The sequence below is a fragment of the Dama dama genome, chromosome 14, assembly GCF_033118175.1.
Source record: "Dama dama isolate Ldn47 chromosome 14, ASM3311817v1, whole genome shotgun sequence".
Taxonomy (NCBI): domain Eukaryota; kingdom Metazoa; phylum Chordata; class Mammalia; order Artiodactyla; family Cervidae; genus Dama; species Dama dama.
Genome location: NC_083694.1, coordinates 43,890,333 through 43,907,519, shown reverse-complemented (window position 1 = coordinate 43,907,519; position 17,187 = coordinate 43,890,333). Strand labels below are relative to the sequence as shown.

The following is a 17,187-nucleotide window of genomic DNA, read 5'->3' as shown; positions in this document are numbered from 1 at the left end:
ACCCCAAGTCCAGGGCCACCTCTCCGGAAATCCAGCTAGGACTTTTTCCCCCCGCCCGCGACTGAAAAAGCTCCAGGATTGACGTTTTAAACAAAACCGGTCTGTTTGCATACCCTCCGTTTGCATGCATTTGTCTTTGAGCTGAAGGGAGCAACTGTGTATAAGGAGGCGAAATGGGGACGATTTACTCAGAATTTCAATTTCAGGAGACTGAGGATTGGGGTGGGTCACAAGTATAACTCAAAGCCTTGTCTCGTTCGGTAAACTGAGGCCCAGGTAAACGATTCTAAAACCTGCAGCTCGCTGAGAGCAACCTTTCACACTCTGTTCCTCAAGGCCCCCAGAGAAGCTGACCCCCCTCAAATCCCTGTCTTAACCAGGTAATGCCAGACGCACCAGAGCAAAGAGAACCCACAACCGTCCAGAGGAAGGGTCAGTGGGTGCCACCTGCTTTGCACCTGTGCCTTCACCCTGCCCAGTTCCTGAGGAGGACCGCAGGCCCGGAAGGCAGAGGCAAACAGCCCTACAACTGGGCTCTAATCCCGCCCCCTTTCATAGGCATGAAACTGGGAAGCATCTGGGCAACTGCTGACCATTCTGTTTAAACGGCCCAACCTGGTCACAGGGTGTGGCGTGGCCATGCCAGGCACAGGGCTGTCTGGCCAGCATGTCACTCTGGGGGGTGCGCCTGGTCGGCCTGCAGCTTTCCCTCTCCTGCTGTTGGGCTTTCAGCTGCCACAACACCCTGTCCTCCCCTGACTTCAGCCTCCCTGGGGATTACCTGCTTGCAGGCATGTTCCCTCTCCACAGTGCCCCTCTAGAGGCGAGAGGAAGACCCACGGTGACCTTCTGTGACAGGTGAGTGGGGGAGAGGTCAGCAGAACTGTCACCTGGGGGGGCCTGTGCCTGCGGGTCCTCTGCCAGCCTGCCGCTGCAAGACCTTGTGGGTTCTATCTCTGGAGTGACCATTTGGACTGCCTCCAATCCCTGCCCAACCTACAGCCAAGCCACCACGTTTAAGTGCTGGCTAGCCTTTCCCTGGCACTTTCAACACATTCTTTTGTCCTGGTTGTTAAGAGTCCTTTGTATTATAATTCCAGATCAGTTGTTTCCTGACTTTGTAATGTAACTAGAGGGCAAAGGTTAAGCAAGGGTGGCCTTTCCCTCTTCCATCTCCTCTACCCCATTCCTCCCCGGTTCCCACTCCTTAGTCTCTCAGATGGCAAGTATGGTTCTCCAGGGGGAGGGAAGTGGGGACGTATAGCAGAAGATGCTTCAGTAGCCTGAATGACTTAGGTTGGTGCCTTTCTGAAGTGGACAGTCTAGGTAGAAAAAAAAAAAAAAGCAACTGCTTTTCTTATAAAGGGGATAGTATTAGATTTGGTCAGTTCGAGGACGTCTCATGGCTCAGTGGCCCCAAACATGTAGCATACCTGCCAGCCAGCCTGGGAGGAAGATTCTAGAAAGCCTGGCGTGGGAGGACTGGCCCAAAGAGCTACAGTCGGGAGCCTGGGAAGAGGAGACTTGAGGGAGGAGGAGATACCTGAAAAACCAGGTTCAGTGACTGAAGGGCTGTCGCGGGCAGGAGGTACTACGCTTCCTTCCAGTGACTCAAGGACAGAAGTGGTAGGAATGATGGGGGAGCCTCCCAAGAGGCAGGGAGGCTGGGAAAAGGAGCAGGCTGGCACACTCCTCAAGCAGGGCTGAGTCACGGCCCTAGTGTGCCCGTGTCTGTGTTTCCCAGACAGGCCATGAGGAACACAGGCCCCCACCACAATCATGACAGGTTTGGTTAAACCAGTCTAGATGTTGCTGTGATGTGGTTAATGTTTTAGCCGTGGTTAACATTTAAATCAATAAAGCAGATGCTCTCCATAGTGTAGTTGGGCCTCACCTAATCAGTTGAAGGTCTTAAGAGAAAAGATGGAGATCCCCGGGGAAAAGATAGTCCTCTCTTTTGTTTGCGCTCTCTCCCTCTCTGTGTATATATAGATAGCTAGATAGCTAGATAGATGTATATATGTGTTTCATCTTGGTTCTGTCTCTTTGGAGAACCCTAATATAGAAGATATCTCCGCTACACGACTTGGGAGTCTTTTGATCCTAATATGCTTATGGGGGGGGGGGGGCGTGGTATGTGTACTTTTCCAATTTGTCCCCCACCTCTCCCAAGGCCTGTCAACAGAACTGTGTGTGTGGCCCAGAGCCCATGTTGAGATCATGGTTGTAGGAGCTGGACAGATGACCTCAGAGGTTCCTTTCTACCCCCAAGCCTGGGGTTCCAGGAGACCAGAGGTCCTTAGCTCTCAGCCTGGCTTTCCCTACAGGTCCAACAGCTTCAACGGCCATGGCTACCACCTCTTCCAGGCCATGCGGTTCAGCATCGAGGAGATAAACAACTCCACCGTCCTGCTACCCAATGTCACCCTAGGGTACGAGCTGTACGATGTGTGCTCAGAGTCAGCCAACATGTATGCCACGCTAAGCATACTGAGCACGCTGGGGAGGCGCTCTGTGGAGATCCAGGGAGGCCCTGCCCATTTTTCCCCTGCGATGGTGGCGGTGATCGGGCCTGACATCACCAGCCACGCTCTCACCACTGCAGCCGTGCTGAGCCCCTTCCTGGTGCCCCTGGTAAGCTGCGGCCCTAGCAGTTCGCTCATTTCCCCTCCTGGCAAGTGCAAGTGGGCTGGGGTGGGTGTGCAGGAGCTGCTGTGCCCAAGGTGGGTCTGGACTTCAGGACCTCCTGGGCAGTCACTGCTCTTGAGTCACTTGCCTGGAGTTCCTTCTTCTCCAAGTGCTGCTACCGAGATCTCCCTGCTTCTGTGCTCACCGGAAAGTCCATTCTCCTTGGAAACCTCTGCTCATCTCTCTCCGGCTACTGCCCATCACCCCACAGGCTTCACATCTACCCCACCCTCCTCCTCCTGTCTTTTCCTCCAGGCTCAGGCTCAGAGGTGTGGTGTCAGTCCCCTCCTCTGCTCATCAGCCTCTCCTGGGCCTCTTCCTCTGCTGACACACGTGCCCTGTCCCCCTCCATCCTCTGGGCTCTTCTCCTCTCAGCCTGGCTGACTCCCCCTTCCAAGGAGACTTCTCTGCAGAGTCTCCATTCCTGCTTGCTTCTCTCTCTTTGCGTTTACTCCTCTCTCCATGACCCTGGGCTCTGTCCTTTGAGCAGTGCTTGAAGGTGGTGACTGCGGGTTGGGTAGGGGTTGGAGATGGGTCAGGTGACCACCCCAAGGCAGAACCAGCAAGGTCTTGCTGAGAAGGACTGGTGGAGGACCACTAGGTCTCCAACCCATTTGACCATTTGGACACTTTCTCCCAACATTTATGACCCCCCTCTTCCCTTGTGCCACTTCCTTCTCATTTTCCTTTAGGGAATTCTGCTCTCCCCTCCATCCCCCCCTGAGAAGGAGGTGACTCTCTAGGACAGACCCCACCCCTTCTCAGGCAAGCAGAAGGCCCTGGCTGAATTTCCATCTCCACTCCTGAGAACCAGCTTTGTCTCCAGAGGCTCACCCAGTGCCTCCACTTCTTGGAGCCACCAGGGCCCCAAATGAACTTACCTCCTCCATAACAAAAGCCTCTTGTCTTCCTACATCCCACCCACCCCCCCACCCCTGCCCATCTGACAGAGTGACTGTCTCCAAGGAAGCCAGTGCCCGCTACATTCCCTTCCCTGCTTCCACATCTAGCCCATCACTACAGCCTCTGCCATGCGGCCCCTTAACCACATAGGTCCATCCCTTCCCTATGGCCACTGCCCCAGCTTTAACTGACTGCAATCCTCTCCCATCTAGATGATTCCATCAGCTCCTAGGAGTTCTGACTCTGGCCTTGAACCTTTTTAAACAGGTTCCTCATTGAGCAGAGATGCATTCCTACAAGTTTGATGTCACTTTGCTGCCTAAACGCTGAGGGGCTCCCTGTGGCCTTGGGGTAAAGCCCTAGCACCTCAGCTAGGCTGAGTAGGGGCTAAGTAGCGGCTAAGGCTTCCTGCCCTGACAGAACACACAGGTTCATGCTCTCCTTCCTGCATCTGCCCTCCAGCTTTCCAGCCAAGTGGAAATCCCTGGAGGGCCCCACACATATAGCATTTCACTCCCTGCTTGCAGGTTGCGTTCACTTTGTCCACAGGCCAGAGTCTCCTTCCTCTCCCAGAATTCTCTCTGGAGACCTGCCCACTTCTCCATGGGTAACTTAGCAGTGCTCTGCTTGAGACCCCAGGCCAGAACCTCATCTCCATCCCCCTTCTCCCTCCCCTCCCACTCTCATGTCCCCACGCCCAGCACAGGGCTGGCACTGGGGGGCCCTCAGTCGAGGCTGATGCCACTGAACTTGAACTGAACTCCACAGGTCAGCTACGGAGCCAGCAGCATGGTGCTCAACGCGAGGCGGCTCTACCCCTCTTTTCTGCGCACCATCTCCAGTGATAAGCACCAGGTGGACATCTTGGTGCTGCTGCTGCAGAGGTTCGGGTGGGTCTGGATCTCCATCGTGGGTGGTGAAGGTGACTACGGGGAGGTAGGGATACAGGAACTGGAGTACCAGGTCATCCGGCAGGGCATCTGTGTTGCCTTCAGGGACATTGTGCCTTTCTCCGCCCGACCGGGCGACGAGCGGATGCAGAGCATGATACGCTGCCTGGTCCAAGCCAGGACCACCGTCGTAGTGGTTTACTCTGGCAGACAGGTGGCCAGAGTGTTCTTTGAGTCTGTGGTGCTGGCCAAACTGACTGCCAAGGTGTGGATCGCCACAGAAGACTGGGCCATCTCTAGTCACATCAACAGCGTGCCCGGGATCCAGGGCATCGGCACAGTGCTGGGTGTGGCCATCCCGCACAGGCATGTCCCTGGCCTGAAGGAGTTTGAAGAGGCCTATGTCCGGGCTGACAAAGGAGTTCTCAGGCCTTGCCCCCAGGGCTCCTGGTGCAGCAGCAACCAGCTGTGTACAGAATGCTGGGCTTTCACGGCACAGGCGATGCCCACGCTGGCGGAGTTCTCCATGAGCTCTGCCTACAACGCGTACCAGGCTGTCTACGCCGTGGCCCATGGCCTCCACCAGCTTCTGGGCTGCGCCTCTGGAGCCTGTTCGAGGGGCCGGGTCTACCCCTGGCAGGTAAGGCACTTACCAGCCATTGGCACCCACTATCTGCCTTCCTAAGGCAGGCAGCATGGTTACTCTTCAGCCACCCTAAATGCTGGGGGTGGGGGGCAAAGGCTGACCGCTAGAGGCTGATCCCTTCCATGAGACTCGTCTTGGTCTTCTCTGAGCTGCGGCTCCACCCACCCACCAGGCCTCAGATCCAGGGTTTGAAAGCTCTGCAAAGGGCTGCCTTGTTAGAGACTTCTCTCACTCAGGAGGCTGGTTAGGAGCGTCAAGGGGCCTCCTAGGAGGGGAGGGGGGCTGAGGAAGGGACCAGAACTTCTAGGCGGGCTGAAATGCCCCAGGTAGAAGCTCAGCAAGGTCCCATGCACTTGCTTCCTGGGCCATCTGGGTATGGGAGGACCCAGGAGGAGCAGCTGGTGTCATCGGCATCAGCTCCATTATCCCTGTTTGTTTCAGCTTCTGGAGCAGATTCGCAAGGTGAATTTCCTTTTACACAAAAACACTGTGACATTTAATGACGATGGCAGTACCCTCAGCAACTATGACATAATCGCCTGGGACTGGAGTGGCCCCAACTGGACCTTCAGGGTCATCGGCTCCTCCTCTCCATTTTCAATGTCGCTGGACATAAATACGACCAAAATCCGGTGGCATGGAAACGCCAACCAGGTAACAGGGACATGGTCACTCGTCAGGTGACTGCCTGATGGGCAGCCTGGAGCCTGGGGGCAGTGCTGACACAGCTCACACAGAGCACAAGGTTGGATCCCAGGTACCAGGCTGTATGGCTCTCCCCAGCCCTGCCAGGGAGGCTCCCAGGGCTCAGACAGACAGATGCCCAGTTGCTGCTGGTTCACATGACCAGGGGCTCTGCTCTGGGAGTGAGCTATGAGGGCAGATGCCCAGAGACCCTGTTTTCCATCCCATGTGTGAGGGTCCCTTGATATGAGCATCTCCACATGGCTGCAGAACACCATGGCTTCTTGCAGGTGCCTACGTCTGTGTGTTCCAGGGACTGTCCTGAAGGCCACCAGAGAGTGATCATAGGTTTCCACCATTGCTGCTTTGAGTGTGTGCCCTGTGAGGCCGGGACCTTCCTCAATAAGAGTGGTGAGTGACCAGTGATGAGTGGGTGAACCACCAGCACTCCTAGGATCTGTAGAGCAGATGGAAGCACCTCCCTTGGGCCACACGTGTGCAGAACCAGGGCCCTGGTCACTTTGCTGCCAGTTAGGGACAGTTTGGAGGACACCTTCCACCAGACCTGAGTTCTGATCAAGCAGAAAGAAACAAGCAGTTGAAGGCCTCATATCTAGCTGTGTTCTTTTTAAGAGAGCTCCAAACCCCTGCAACTACAGAGACAATTTTATCCTAAACTCAGCATCTTTATCCAAACAGATGTGAGTTTCATTCCCTTTGTACCCTCCCATATTGTTCTTTTTTTTCCTTTTCTTTTTTCTTCCCATTTTTATCTGTATGAAATCCCATCTATTGACCGTGCCAGTGACACTCGGTGCCTTGAACAGCTTGGCTTGAATGCAGACACTAGCATGTCTGCAGCAGGACAAAAAGTTCTTCCATCTTGCGATGCAAGGAGCAGACAGAGGTAGCTAAGGGGCTCAGCCCAGAGCTGGACTCCAGGGTCCACGTGCCTTCTTTTACCATCTTGGTGGGTGTGGGAATGCATCTCTTCCATACTGAGGGAATCAACTCAACTCAGAGAAACCACAGAGAGGCAGCTCAAGAAGGTGGATTTGGCTAGGGAGAGAGCCCTGGGAGAGATGAAAATGCCCTTCCTTTGGGGCCGGCTGCTTGCCTTGGATCACAGCCTCAGGGCAGTGCGGGCGGAGCTACAGGGTAAGGCCCTCTCTATGACCTCTTGGCTTGCCAACTCCTTCTGGGATCAGGAGTCACACAGAACTGACCCAAGTGTCTCCATGACCTGTAATTAACACAGGCATATTAAGGAAACACATGGCCTGGGGGCTCTCACTCAGGGCTGCCCTCATCTTGCTGTGCCTGCAGAGCCCAGCTCCTGTGCTAAAGCCCCACCGGCACCTTGCAGGGTTGTTGTTGTTGTTGTTGTGCAGTCACTAAGTCGTGTCCGACTCTTCGCGACCCTGTGGACTGTAGCACGCCAAGCTTCCCTGTCCTTCCCTTCCTCTGTTTTTCGGAGTTGGTCAAACTCATGGATTCGAGGAGCCTGGCAGGCTGCAGTCCATGGGGTCGCAAGAGCTGGACACGACTTAGCGACTAATCCACCACCACCATGTCCCTTGAGTCGATGATGCCATTCAATCATCTCACCTTCTGTCGCCCCCTTTTCCTCCTGCCCTCAATCCTTCCTGGCATCAGGGGCTTTTCCAATGCAAGGGTTGTACAGCCTCCCTTTCCTGCTGTCCTCACCTGGCTCTCAGGAACCCTCTTCACCTTCTCTTCCAGACCCCTATAGATGCCGGCCTTGCGGGAAAGAAGAGTGGGCACCTGAGAGAAGCGAGACCTGCTTCCCACGCATTGTGGTGTTTTTGACGTGGCACGAGCCAGTCTCTTTGGTGCTGCTGGCAGCTAATACGCTGCTGCTGGTGGTGGTGGCTGGGACTGCTGGCCTGTTTGCCTGGCACCTAGACACCCCTGTGGTGAGGTCAGCTGGGGGCCGACTGTGCTTCCTCATGCTGGGCTCCCTGGCAGGGGGAACTTGGGGCCTCTATGGCTTCTTTGGGGAGCCCACACTGCCCACGTGCTTACTGTGCCAAGGCCTCTTTTCCCTCGGTTTTGCCATCTTCCTGTCCTGCCTGACGGTCCGCTCCTTCCAACTTGTCTTCATCTTCAAGTTTTCTGCCAGGTTACCCACCTTCTTCCGTGCATGGGTCCAAAACCATGGTGCTGGCCTGTTTGTGATGATCAGCTCAACAACCCAGCTGCTTATCTGCCTAGTTTGGCTTGCAGTGTGGACCCCACTGCCGACCAGGGAATACAAGCACTTCCCTCAACTGGTGGTGCTTGGCTGCACAGAGGCTAACTCACTGGGCTTCATGCTGGCTTTTACCTACAATGGCCTCCTCTCTATCAGCGCCTTTGCCTGCAGCTACCTGGGCAAAGACCTGCCAGAGAACTACAGTGAGGCCAAATGTGTCACCTTCAGTTTGCTCCTCAACTTCGTGTCCTGGATCGCCTTCTTCACCATGGCCACTGTTTATCAGGGCAAGTATCTGCCCGCGGTCAACGCGCTGGCCATGCTGAGCAGCTTGAGTGGCTGCTTCAGCGGTTATTTCCTCCCCAAGTGCTACGTGATTCTGTGCCGCCCGGACCTCAACAGCACCGAGCACTTCCAGGCCTCCATCCAGGACTACACCAGGCGCTGTGGTTCCACCTGACCACTGGATCGAGCATGGTCATGCCTGGCGGGGCGGACTCAGGGGCGAAGGTGGAACGGGGGCGTCCAGGACCTGGGGTGTCCGGGAGGCTCCTCAGCCTTGGCGTGTGAAGTGTAAGCCCACGGGAGGGCTCAGTCCGGGCTGCGCCGGCTGCCAATAAAAGTGAAATGTGCGTCTTCGTTGCGCTTCCTCTCTAGGGTGACGGTAGAGTGCTGCCTCTTCAAGCCTCAGGGCGCTGTGCGGCCCGGCTAACCGCAGGCGGAACCTCGGGACTCCCAGTGGGCAAGAGACCGAATGTCCCGCTTGGCGTTGCTAGGCAACCCAGGGAGGCGGGCCCAATGCCGGGGGGCGGGGGGAACTGGACTGGTCCCTCCTCTCTCTCTCTATCCCATTGGCTGCTATCTATGTGGTACCGCCTGCAGGGGCAGGAGGTAAAGGCCTGCGCCCCCGAGGCGTCCCGCCCCGGCCGGCGCGCCCTGACGTCACGTCCGGCGGCGGCGACGGCGGCGTCTCTGCACTTTCGCCGGGCACGTACCGCCGGGGCAGTTGGTCAGTGGGGTTGTGTGGGCTACCTGGCTCGGGTCTGGAGGGGTAGGCGTAGGGAGCATGGACCAGGGTGAGGAGGTCGAGGGGCAAGGGACGAGGGAGGGGGCGCTGTGGGCCGCCGTGACTGCTGACGGAGTGTGACCGCGGCCGCCTTCCGCCCGACTGCTCGAGACGTGTGGGCGCGGCGTGGGTTCCTCTCACCTGTCTGCAGCCGCTGTCCTCCCCTGCCTCCGGTCCTCTCGCTCTGCCAGGCTGATAAGTTCGTGCTAATTCAGCGCCTCTTTCCCCAAACTTTTGATTTCCTCCCACCAGCACCCTTTCCCGACTGTGTCCCCACCTAGTCCTCCCGCACCCCCGTCACCCACACTCTCTGCCCACCCGCGATATGGCCTGTTTGCTTGGACCCCGCCCCCAGGGAGGCTCTCAGTCCCTTCCTGCCTCAACTTGCACCTTCTAACCTTGATCTAAGTCCTGGTTGTAATAAACGTGAATGAATAGAATCTGTCTCCCTTTACCCTGGTCTCAGCTCCAGGGCCTTTCTCTTGCTGCCTCTGGGTTGGACTGGTCAGAGTGTCACTGCCGTGTTTCTTGCCTTCAGAGGGACCATGGACGGCTCCTTCGTCCAGCACAGCGTGAGGGTTCTGCAGGAGCTCAACAAGCAGCGGGAGCGGGGCCAGTACTGCGATGCCACCCTGGATGTGGGGGGCCTGGTGTTCAAGGCACATTGGAGTGTTCTTGCCTGCTGCAGCCACTTCTTCCAGAGCCTCTACGGGGATGGCTCAGGGGGCAGTGTCGTCCTCCCTGCGGGCTTTGCCGAGATCTTTGGCCTCCTGCTGGACTTTTTCTACACCGGCCACCTCGCCCTCACCTCGGGGAACCGGGATCAGGTGCTCCTGGCAGCCAGGGAGTTGCGAGTGCCAGAGGCCGTGGAGTTGTGCCAGAGCTTCAAGCCCAAAGCCGCAGTGGGACAGCCACCAAGTGGCCAGAGTGGACTTGGGAAACCTGCCCCCCGGGATGTGAACAGCCACCCCAAGGAGTCCGTGGGTGTGGAGAAGGAGGAAGTTTCAAGGACTCTGGGTCAAATCCCCAGGGATCCGGAGCTCAGCGGTAGTCTCAGCCCCCAGAGGTCCCGGCTTGGCCTCCCTGCTCAGAGTGAGAGCCCGTCGTTTCTCCGTGGGAAACTCAAGCAGGCCCTGAAGCTCTGTCCCCCTGGGGACAAGGAGCCTGAGGATTGCAAAGTGCCCCCAAGGCCCTTCGAAGCTGAAGGTGTCCAGCTGCAGGGCGGGACTAATGAGGTACTGTGCTCAGGGTTTTGGAGAAGGGGAGATGGGGAGAAGGGACTGATACTTTTCAGGGGTAATCTGGACCTAAAGGTAGAGTCTGTTTTGTGGGTTTAGAACAGGCGTTCTCCAAATATAGGGCTTCCCAGGTGGCACAGTGGTAAAGAATCTGCCTGTCAAGGCAGGAGATGCGGTTCAATCCCTGGATCAGAAAGATCCCCTGGAGAAGGAAATGGCAACCCACTCCAGTATTCTTGCCTGGGAAATCCCATGAATGGAGGAGCCTGATAGGCTACAGTCCATGGGGTTGCAGAGTCGGATGTGATATCTCCAAATGCAGAAAGCCAGCTCCATCCCACAGCCTCAGGCTGACCTTCCTGCCAGTTGTGTCTGTGGTTGGCAGCTTCTTGGGGCCGATGGGGGCGGCATTAGGTGTTTCCCCAGGGAAGTGAAATCCAGGCGGACTTCCAGTTACCCACAAACAGAGCTCCTGCCCTCGAACTTGGGATTGGGCTGTTGCTGCTGCCCTGGGACCTTGAAGGGAACAGGCACTGATGAAGGAACGGACGGGTCCGGGGACAGGCCTGGGTTGGGGCTTGGGATGAAACTGGATAGAGCTGGCCACCCTGTAGACGCATCCCCAGAACCCCTGCTGATTCAGTTTGGTGACCTCGCCCCCTCCTGCTGCCTCTTCTGCTCTAGTGGGAGGTGGTAGTTCAAGTTGAGGACGACGGGGATGGCGATTATGTTTCTGAAACTGAGACTGTGCCGACCAAGAGGAAAACAAATGTAATCAGAAAGCCCTGTGCTGCCGAGCCGACCCGGAGTGCAGCTTCCCTGGCAGCCGGGCCTGCTGAGAACAGAAAAGGTACAGCGGTGCCAGTTGAATGCCCCACATGTCATAAAAAGTTCCTCAGCAAATATTACCTAAAAGTCCACAACAGGTAAACGTTCTGTTTTTCTATTTTCTTTTACTATCTGCTGTTCCCGTGTTGGGGGGAGGGGGCCCACGCTCCCCACTTGCGGCCCACATGTTGGGGGGCTGGGGTGCCACCTCAGACCCACACAGTGCCTGGCATTGGTATCCTCTGACCACTGGGGAGTGAGACTCTGACCTTGGACGGCTTCCTTCTTCCTCCCCCTTCTGTGAGTTCTCTGCTGGGAGTGGGTTTGGGGACACCCAGGTGGCGCTAGTGGTAAAAAACCCACCTGCCAATGTAGGAGACATAAGAGACGGAAGATCCCCTGGAGAAGGGCATGGCAACGCACTCCAGTATTATTGCCTGGAGAATCCCGTGTACAGAGGAACCTGGCTGGCCACAGTCCATGGGGTCTCAAAGAGTCTAACAGGATTGAAGTGGCTTGAAGCAGCTGTTAGCATCAGACTCCACCCACTGTGGACCTTGACCTCCAGCAGGCTTCTCCCGAGGAGTTGAGAGCAGCCTGAGGGCCCACCGTGTGGCTCCAGCCTGACCCCACACAGCAGGTGTTTCTGAAGCCTGGCAGTGTAGGCCTGGGGCAAAGATGTTCATCTTTAGGATGGGTGCTGCCTGCACTTCTGCAGACAGGTTAAATCTCAGATGTCAGCGGAACACTGGGGACCCTTTGTCTAAAGCTGCTGTGTCCAGTAAGGTGTTGACTTAAAAAATATTCAAAACCTAAATGTTGAGAGTTATCTTTTATTCAGTGGGAATTTTTTAGGACTTCAAGCGCAGGAGGCAGCAGCATCTCAAGTAACCCTGAGAGAACTGCTCTAAGGAAGCAAAGGGAGGAGCCAGGTTATATAGAAATTTTTGCAACCAAGGGTATATAGTCTGAACATCAAAAGATTATTGTTAAAGAAAACCAGATATCCCAAGTTAAGGAATTTTGCACTTTTCTATGTATGGGAAGATGTAAGCGTCTGGGCTCACTGAAATCACTCCTTGGATATGCACCTCAGCTTTCTGGGACAAGTATCCTGTGTTTTTCGCATCTTGAGCGTCCTTGGGGCTCACCTCAGGAAGTGGCTGCATTTTGATGGCTGCAGATAGCAGGTATTCTTCTCCTGAGTTCCCTTAGGGCTCACTGGCTTTCCTTGGAGGGCTACAATGACTGGTGCCTGTGATATCCTTGTTTACTGATGTGGCAGGAGATACTCCATTTCTCAAAGGTAATCAGATTCCACAGGAAGCTATTTTAACTTAAAAGTAATTAAAATTCAGTTCTTAAGTCATGCTAGCTTCATTTCAAGTGCTCAGTAGCTACTTGCGGCCCTGGCTGCTGAATGAAGGCCACAGCATGGACGCGGAGTATTGGAGTATTTCCTTCATCCCGTGCATCCTTGTGGAAGGCACTGCCCCCGAGGCCTTGCTTTTCCAACAGCCTGCAGGGAGGGCAGCTAGGTGACGCGCCTTCCCCTCCTGCCCCTCTTCAGCCCCAGACAGCACCTGGTGCGATGTCTTGCCAAGCCAGGCTGGGTCATGCATGTTTTCTCACTATGACACTCTCAGAGGCCCCTGATGACTGAATGAAGTTGGAACAGAGGACAGAGCCCCCTTGCTCTCCCTGCTCTGGGGGCAGCTGCTGCCAGTGGAGCCTTTGGGCCAGTCACCCTGGGGTGACCTGTGTCTGCCTGCACACTCCCTAGGGTGAAGCTTGGGTGCAGGTACCAGCCCCGTCCTCATGCTGCAGGCCACTGGACTGACCTAAGAACTAGGAGAGAGTGCCAGCTGAGGCGCCAACAGGCCTTGCGGGCGGGGGACAGTCAGTGTATCAGCAGGGGATGAGAGAAGAGGGCCTGTGGCAGGCTGTCCATGCTCTTCCCGCACCATTCCGGGCTCTGAGGTCAGGGTTCGCTTAGTTCATTCAGTGAGTTGTCTGCCAGGTGGCTGGCGCTTCAGATACCTTCATGAACAGAACAAAGGGCCCTTGTGGAGCTCGCCTTCCAGCAGGGCGGTGAGACCCTGAACGACCAGATAAGAGACTCTGCAGTGTTCTGAAGGGCTAGAAGTGCCATGGGAAAAAAGAAAAGGACAGGAGGGCTGGGGAGGGGGACCTGGGGAGTTCAGGGTCGGGTCAGGTTGCAATTGTAAAGACAGGAGACTACCCAGCAGGTTCAGAGGAAGTGAGGAAGCTTGCAGATGGCTGGGGAGCAGCTCTGGGCTGGAGGGGAGCTGGAGCAGAGGCTCTGGGGTGGGAGGGAGGCAGCAAGGTAAGGGGCAGCAGCAGGCCTGTCTCGGGGCCAGATGCCACGTGTTAGAGGGTTGAGTAGGTGATGAGACCTGGTTATCCCCGAGGGTCCATCTGACTCCTAAAGTGGACACTTATTAGGAGGCCTGTGTAGAGCACAGGGCCAGGTAGGAGGCCCAGGCAGTGGCCTGGGGAGGGTGTGGCCGCATGGGTAGTAGCCTGGAGGCCAGCTGAGGTGGTCAGACTGTAGCCATGGTTTCCAAGGCCGAGCTCGCAGAAGTCCCAGGCAGGCCGAGACGTTTCTCCAGGGAGTCGGGGCCCAGAGGTTGTTTCTGCCTTTGGAGAGACACTGCAGCTGGGCCTCCCAGTGGCCTGTGGTTCTGGGGTGTCCCCTACGGCGGGGAGCTGTGCCCTCCCTTGCAGAGTCTCCGGGAGGGAGGAGGGTTTCTGGACGCACCCCACACAGCTTCAGCAGCCACGTGGAGAGCCTCAGGCGTCAGCCCTGGCAGCTCAGCACTGTCAGCAGAGGTGCCAGAGCGGGCCCTGCGTGAGGGAGGGCGGCGAGTCCACTCAGCCTCCACACCCCGTGGCTTCTCCCATCAGGAAACACACTGGGGAGAAACCCTTTGAGTGTCCCAAATGTGGGAAGTGTTACTTCCGAAAGGAGAACCTCCTGGAGCATGAAGCCCGGAACTGCATGAACCGCTCAGAACAGGTACCTGAGGGCCAGCCAGGGTCCTGCTGGGCAGGCGCATGCTGGCTTCTGTCTCTCTTCCACCTGGGAGGGGCCCCCAGGGGACTGACCTGACAGGACTGTAGACTTGAGAGCCGCAGGGTCCTTGGATGTCATCGGGTCCCCTCCCTGGTATGACACAAGTCCCAAGGGCAGAAGGGACAAGCCCAGGAGGGACACTGCAGGAGGTATCTTGGGTTTGCCTGCCTGGGTTCCTGGGCTTTGGAGAAGGAGGGTAGCTGCTGAGAAAGGCCACCTGGCCACCTCCCCCCACCCCCCTGGTGGGCTAAACCCTGCTTCCTAGAGGCTGGTCACCAGTCAGGGTGGGGGTCACAGGTAAGGCCAGTTGGCCTTTGTCCCTGATCTGACTCCCAGCCTGGCGTGGTGGCCTTGCAGCACTCAGCGATGGTCACAGTCAGGGCAAGCAGGTTTTGTGTTACCCTCTCCCACCCTAGCGCCCCCACCCCCTTGGGCAGACTCTTGCCAGCAGTGAGTGGAAGCCCGGGCAGAGGCACTCTCCCCGCTGATGCCGGCCCCACTTGCCCCTCACACTGCCAGGTCTTCACGTGCTCCGTGTGCCAGGAGACATTCCGCCGGAGAATGGAGCTGCGGGTGCACATGGTGTCCCACACGGGAGAGATGCCCTACAAGGTCAGGCTCGGCCTGTCCCCAAGGCTGGAGGCCGAGGGGTGGCCCCAGGATCTCCATCCCACCCGTCTCGCCTACCCTTCATGTGGGGAGCGTCTCAGGCTGGGCCCCGCCTCTGGGTTCCCGCCCCAGTAGCCCTGGGGTGACCCGGCTTCTAGTGGCATTGGTGGCTTCCACGGTCACAGGTGACCGTGACCTGTCTTGCAGTGCTCCTCCTGCTCCCAGCAGTTCATGCAGAAGAAGGACCTGCAGAGCCACATGATCAAGCTGCATGGAGCCCCCAAGCCCCATGCGGTAAGTGCCAGGCTGTGCCAAGGATGGGGGCCGGGCCCTCTGCGATGCTGGGAGCCAGCCCAGGGAGGTGGTGTGGCTGGCCTAGAGCAGGCAGGCTATGTGGTTTCCCAGAGCAGGGACTCCAGGGCGGCCCTGCTCCTCACTCTGGCCCTGCCCCCTCTGTCCCTTAGTGTCCCACTTGTGCCAAGTGCTTCCTGTCCCGGACGGAGCTGCAGTTGCATGAGGCGTTCAAGCACCGCGGGGAGAAGCTGTTTGTGTGCGAGGAGTGCGGGCACCGGGCATCAAGCCGGAATGGCTTGCAGATGCACATCAAGGCCAAGCATAGGTGGGACTGTCCTCCCTGGGGCCATCCTGCCTGGACCGTCCTCCTCGGGACCATCCTCCCTGGGCTGTCCTCCTCAGGGCCATCTTACCTGGACCGTCCTCCCCGGGGCCATCCTCCCTGGACTGTCCTCCCCAGGCCCGGCCTGCTGCCACTCACAGGGGCCAGAGTGCCCCCACCTGTGTCCAAAGCCTGCAGCCTTTCTGGAGGGAGGACCTGAGGGATGACACAGCTTGCCAGGCAGGGAGGCTGTAGGTGGGGATTCAGGCAGGATGAGGCTCTGGGCCTCCCTGGGCAGAGTCCTGGTTTCCCGTAGCTCCCGGGATGCAGCTCATGCCCTCTTTTCCCTGGGCAGCCCAAATCTGTTCTCACAGCTCAGGCAGGCTGGCCTCAGCCTGGCCTGTATCCTTGGCCCTGGGATCAGGTGTGTTCCCATCTGCTTCTGGGGGGGACTGCTTCTTTCGGTGACGCCTGTGTCCCCGCCTGGACAGGAACGAGCGGCCGTACGTCTGTGAGTTCTGCAGCCACGCCTTCACCCAGAAGGCCAATCTCAACATGCACCTGCGCACGCACACGGGCGAGAAGCCCTTCCAGTGCCACCTCTGTGGCAAGACCTTCCGCACCCAAGGTGAGGCAGGCCGGCCCCTCCCCAGGCTGGGGCTGAGGCCTGGCGGCTGAGCCCCGCTCCTTGTCCCCACAGCCAGCCTGGACAAGCACAACCGCACCCACACTGGTGAGAGGCCCTTCAGCTGTGAGTTCTGCGAGCAGCGCTTCACGGAGAAGGGGCCCCTGCTGAGGCATGTGGCCAGCCGCCACCAGGAGGGCCGGCCCCACTTCTGCCAGATCTGCGGGAAGACCTTCAAAGGTACCTGGGCCTGTGGAAGGCCATCACCCTGCCTTACCCTGGGTGGAGAGAGGGCCAGACCCTTTCCCCCGGTCAGAGCTGCAGGGGTTCCCCGGGAAAGGTTGGGCTCAGCAGTGGCTGTCACATGCCCCTTGGCAGCAGAACCCTCTTGCCAGCAGGGAGGGGGTGGAGGCTCCCAAGGGCCCCGGGCAGTAGTGACTTCAGGGTGCTGCCCAAGAAGCTGGCAGGGCCGAGCCCGCCCACTTCCTGCCTCCCCTGACCCCGGCCCTTCCCTCCTGCAGCTGTGGAGCAGCTGCGCGTGCACGTGAGGAGACACAAGGGAGTCAGGAAATTCGAGTGCACCGAATGCGGCTACAAGTTCACCCGGCAGGTAGGCCTGGGGCTGGCTTGTCTCCTCCAGCCCCTTCGGGCCCCTGAACCCTCCTCCCTCTGCACCCAGCCTGAGCCCCCTTAACCCCTAGGCCCACCTGCGGAGGCACATGGAGATCCACGACCGGGTGGAGAACTACAACCCCAGGCAGCGCAAGCTCCGGAACCTGGTCATTGAGGATGAGAAGATGGTGGTGGTGGCGCTCCAGCCGCCCCCCGACTTGGAGGTGGGCTCAGCTGAGGTCATTGTGGAGTCACTGGCCCATGGCGGCCTGGCCTCCCAGCTCCCTGGCCAGAGACTGTGTGCTGAGGAGAGCTTCACAGGTGCAGGCGTCATGGAGCCCTCGCTCATTATCACGGCTGCCATCCCCGAAGACTGTGACACATAGCCCCTCACCCAAGTGAGCGGTCCACTTGGCCCCAGCCCCCAATAAACCACAGGGCTTTGGACTCGACCATTCCAGCCCATCCAG

General features: G+C 57.8%; 2 protein-coding genes across 3 annotated transcripts; both read left to right on the top strand.

Annotated features, from left to right (window-relative positions):
• The first annotated feature begins 140 nt into the window (after positions 1-140).
• On the top strand, positions 141-8,486 carry TAS1R1 (taste 1 receptor member 1). The gene is made up of 6 exons (XM_061161235.1): positions 141-276; positions 381-858; positions 2,328-2,634; positions 5,569-5,781; positions 6,102-6,222; positions 7,555-8,486. The coding sequence occupies exons 2-6, from the start codon at positions 668-670 to the stop codon at positions 8,484-8,486; spliced, it is 1,764 nt and encodes a 587-aa protein (XP_061017218.1). The 5' UTR covers positions 141-276; positions 381-667.
• Positions 8,487-8,961: 475 nt separating this feature from the next.
• ZBTB48 (zinc finger and BTB domain containing 48) lies at positions 8,962-17,169 on the top strand. 2 transcript variants are annotated; one of them, XM_061160497.1, is made up of 11 exons: positions 8,962-9,035; positions 9,631-10,327; positions 11,015-11,256; positions 14,087-14,198; positions 14,775-14,867; positions 15,072-15,158; positions 15,329-15,483; positions 15,972-16,108; positions 16,181-16,345; positions 16,627-16,715; positions 16,807-17,169. In XM_061160497.1, the coding sequence occupies exons 2-11, from the start codon at positions 9,638-9,640 to the stop codon at positions 17,101-17,103; spliced, it is 2,067 nt and encodes a 688-aa protein (XP_061016480.1). In that variant the 5' UTR covers positions 8,962-9,035; positions 9,631-9,637; the 3' UTR covers positions 17,104-17,169. The 2 variants fall into 2 exon arrangements, with proteins under 2 accessions (XP_061016480.1, XP_061016481.1); XM_061160498.1 differs by having other exon boundaries at positions 9,030-9,102.
• Positions 17,170-17,187: the final 18 nt, after the last annotated feature.

Coding starts and splice junctions, on each gene's coding strand:
- TAS1R1 (XM_061161235.1), top strand. CDS start 668: ATGTCACTCTGGGGGGTGCGCCTGGTCGGCCTGCAGCTTTCCCTCTCC. Junction 2,635..5,568: donor GCCCCTTCCTGGTGCCCCTG/GTAAGCTGCGGC, acceptor TGTTTGTTTCAG/CTTCTGGAGCAGATTCGCAA. Junction 6,223..7,554: donor GACCTTCCTCAATAAGAGTG/GTGAGTGACCAG, acceptor CTTCTCTTCCAG/ACCCCTATAGATGCCGGCCT.
- ZBTB48 (XM_061160497.1), top strand. CDS start 9,638: ATGGACGGCTCCTTCGTCCAGCACAGCGTGAGGGTTCTGCAGGAGCTC. Junction 11,257..14,086: donor TACCTAAAAGTCCACAACAG/GTAAACGTTCTG, acceptor TTCTCCCATCAG/GAAACACACTGGGGAGAAAC. Junction 16,109..16,180: donor CAAGACCTTCCGCACCCAAG/GTGAGGCAGGCC, acceptor TTGTCCCCACAG/CCAGCCTGGACAAGCACAAC.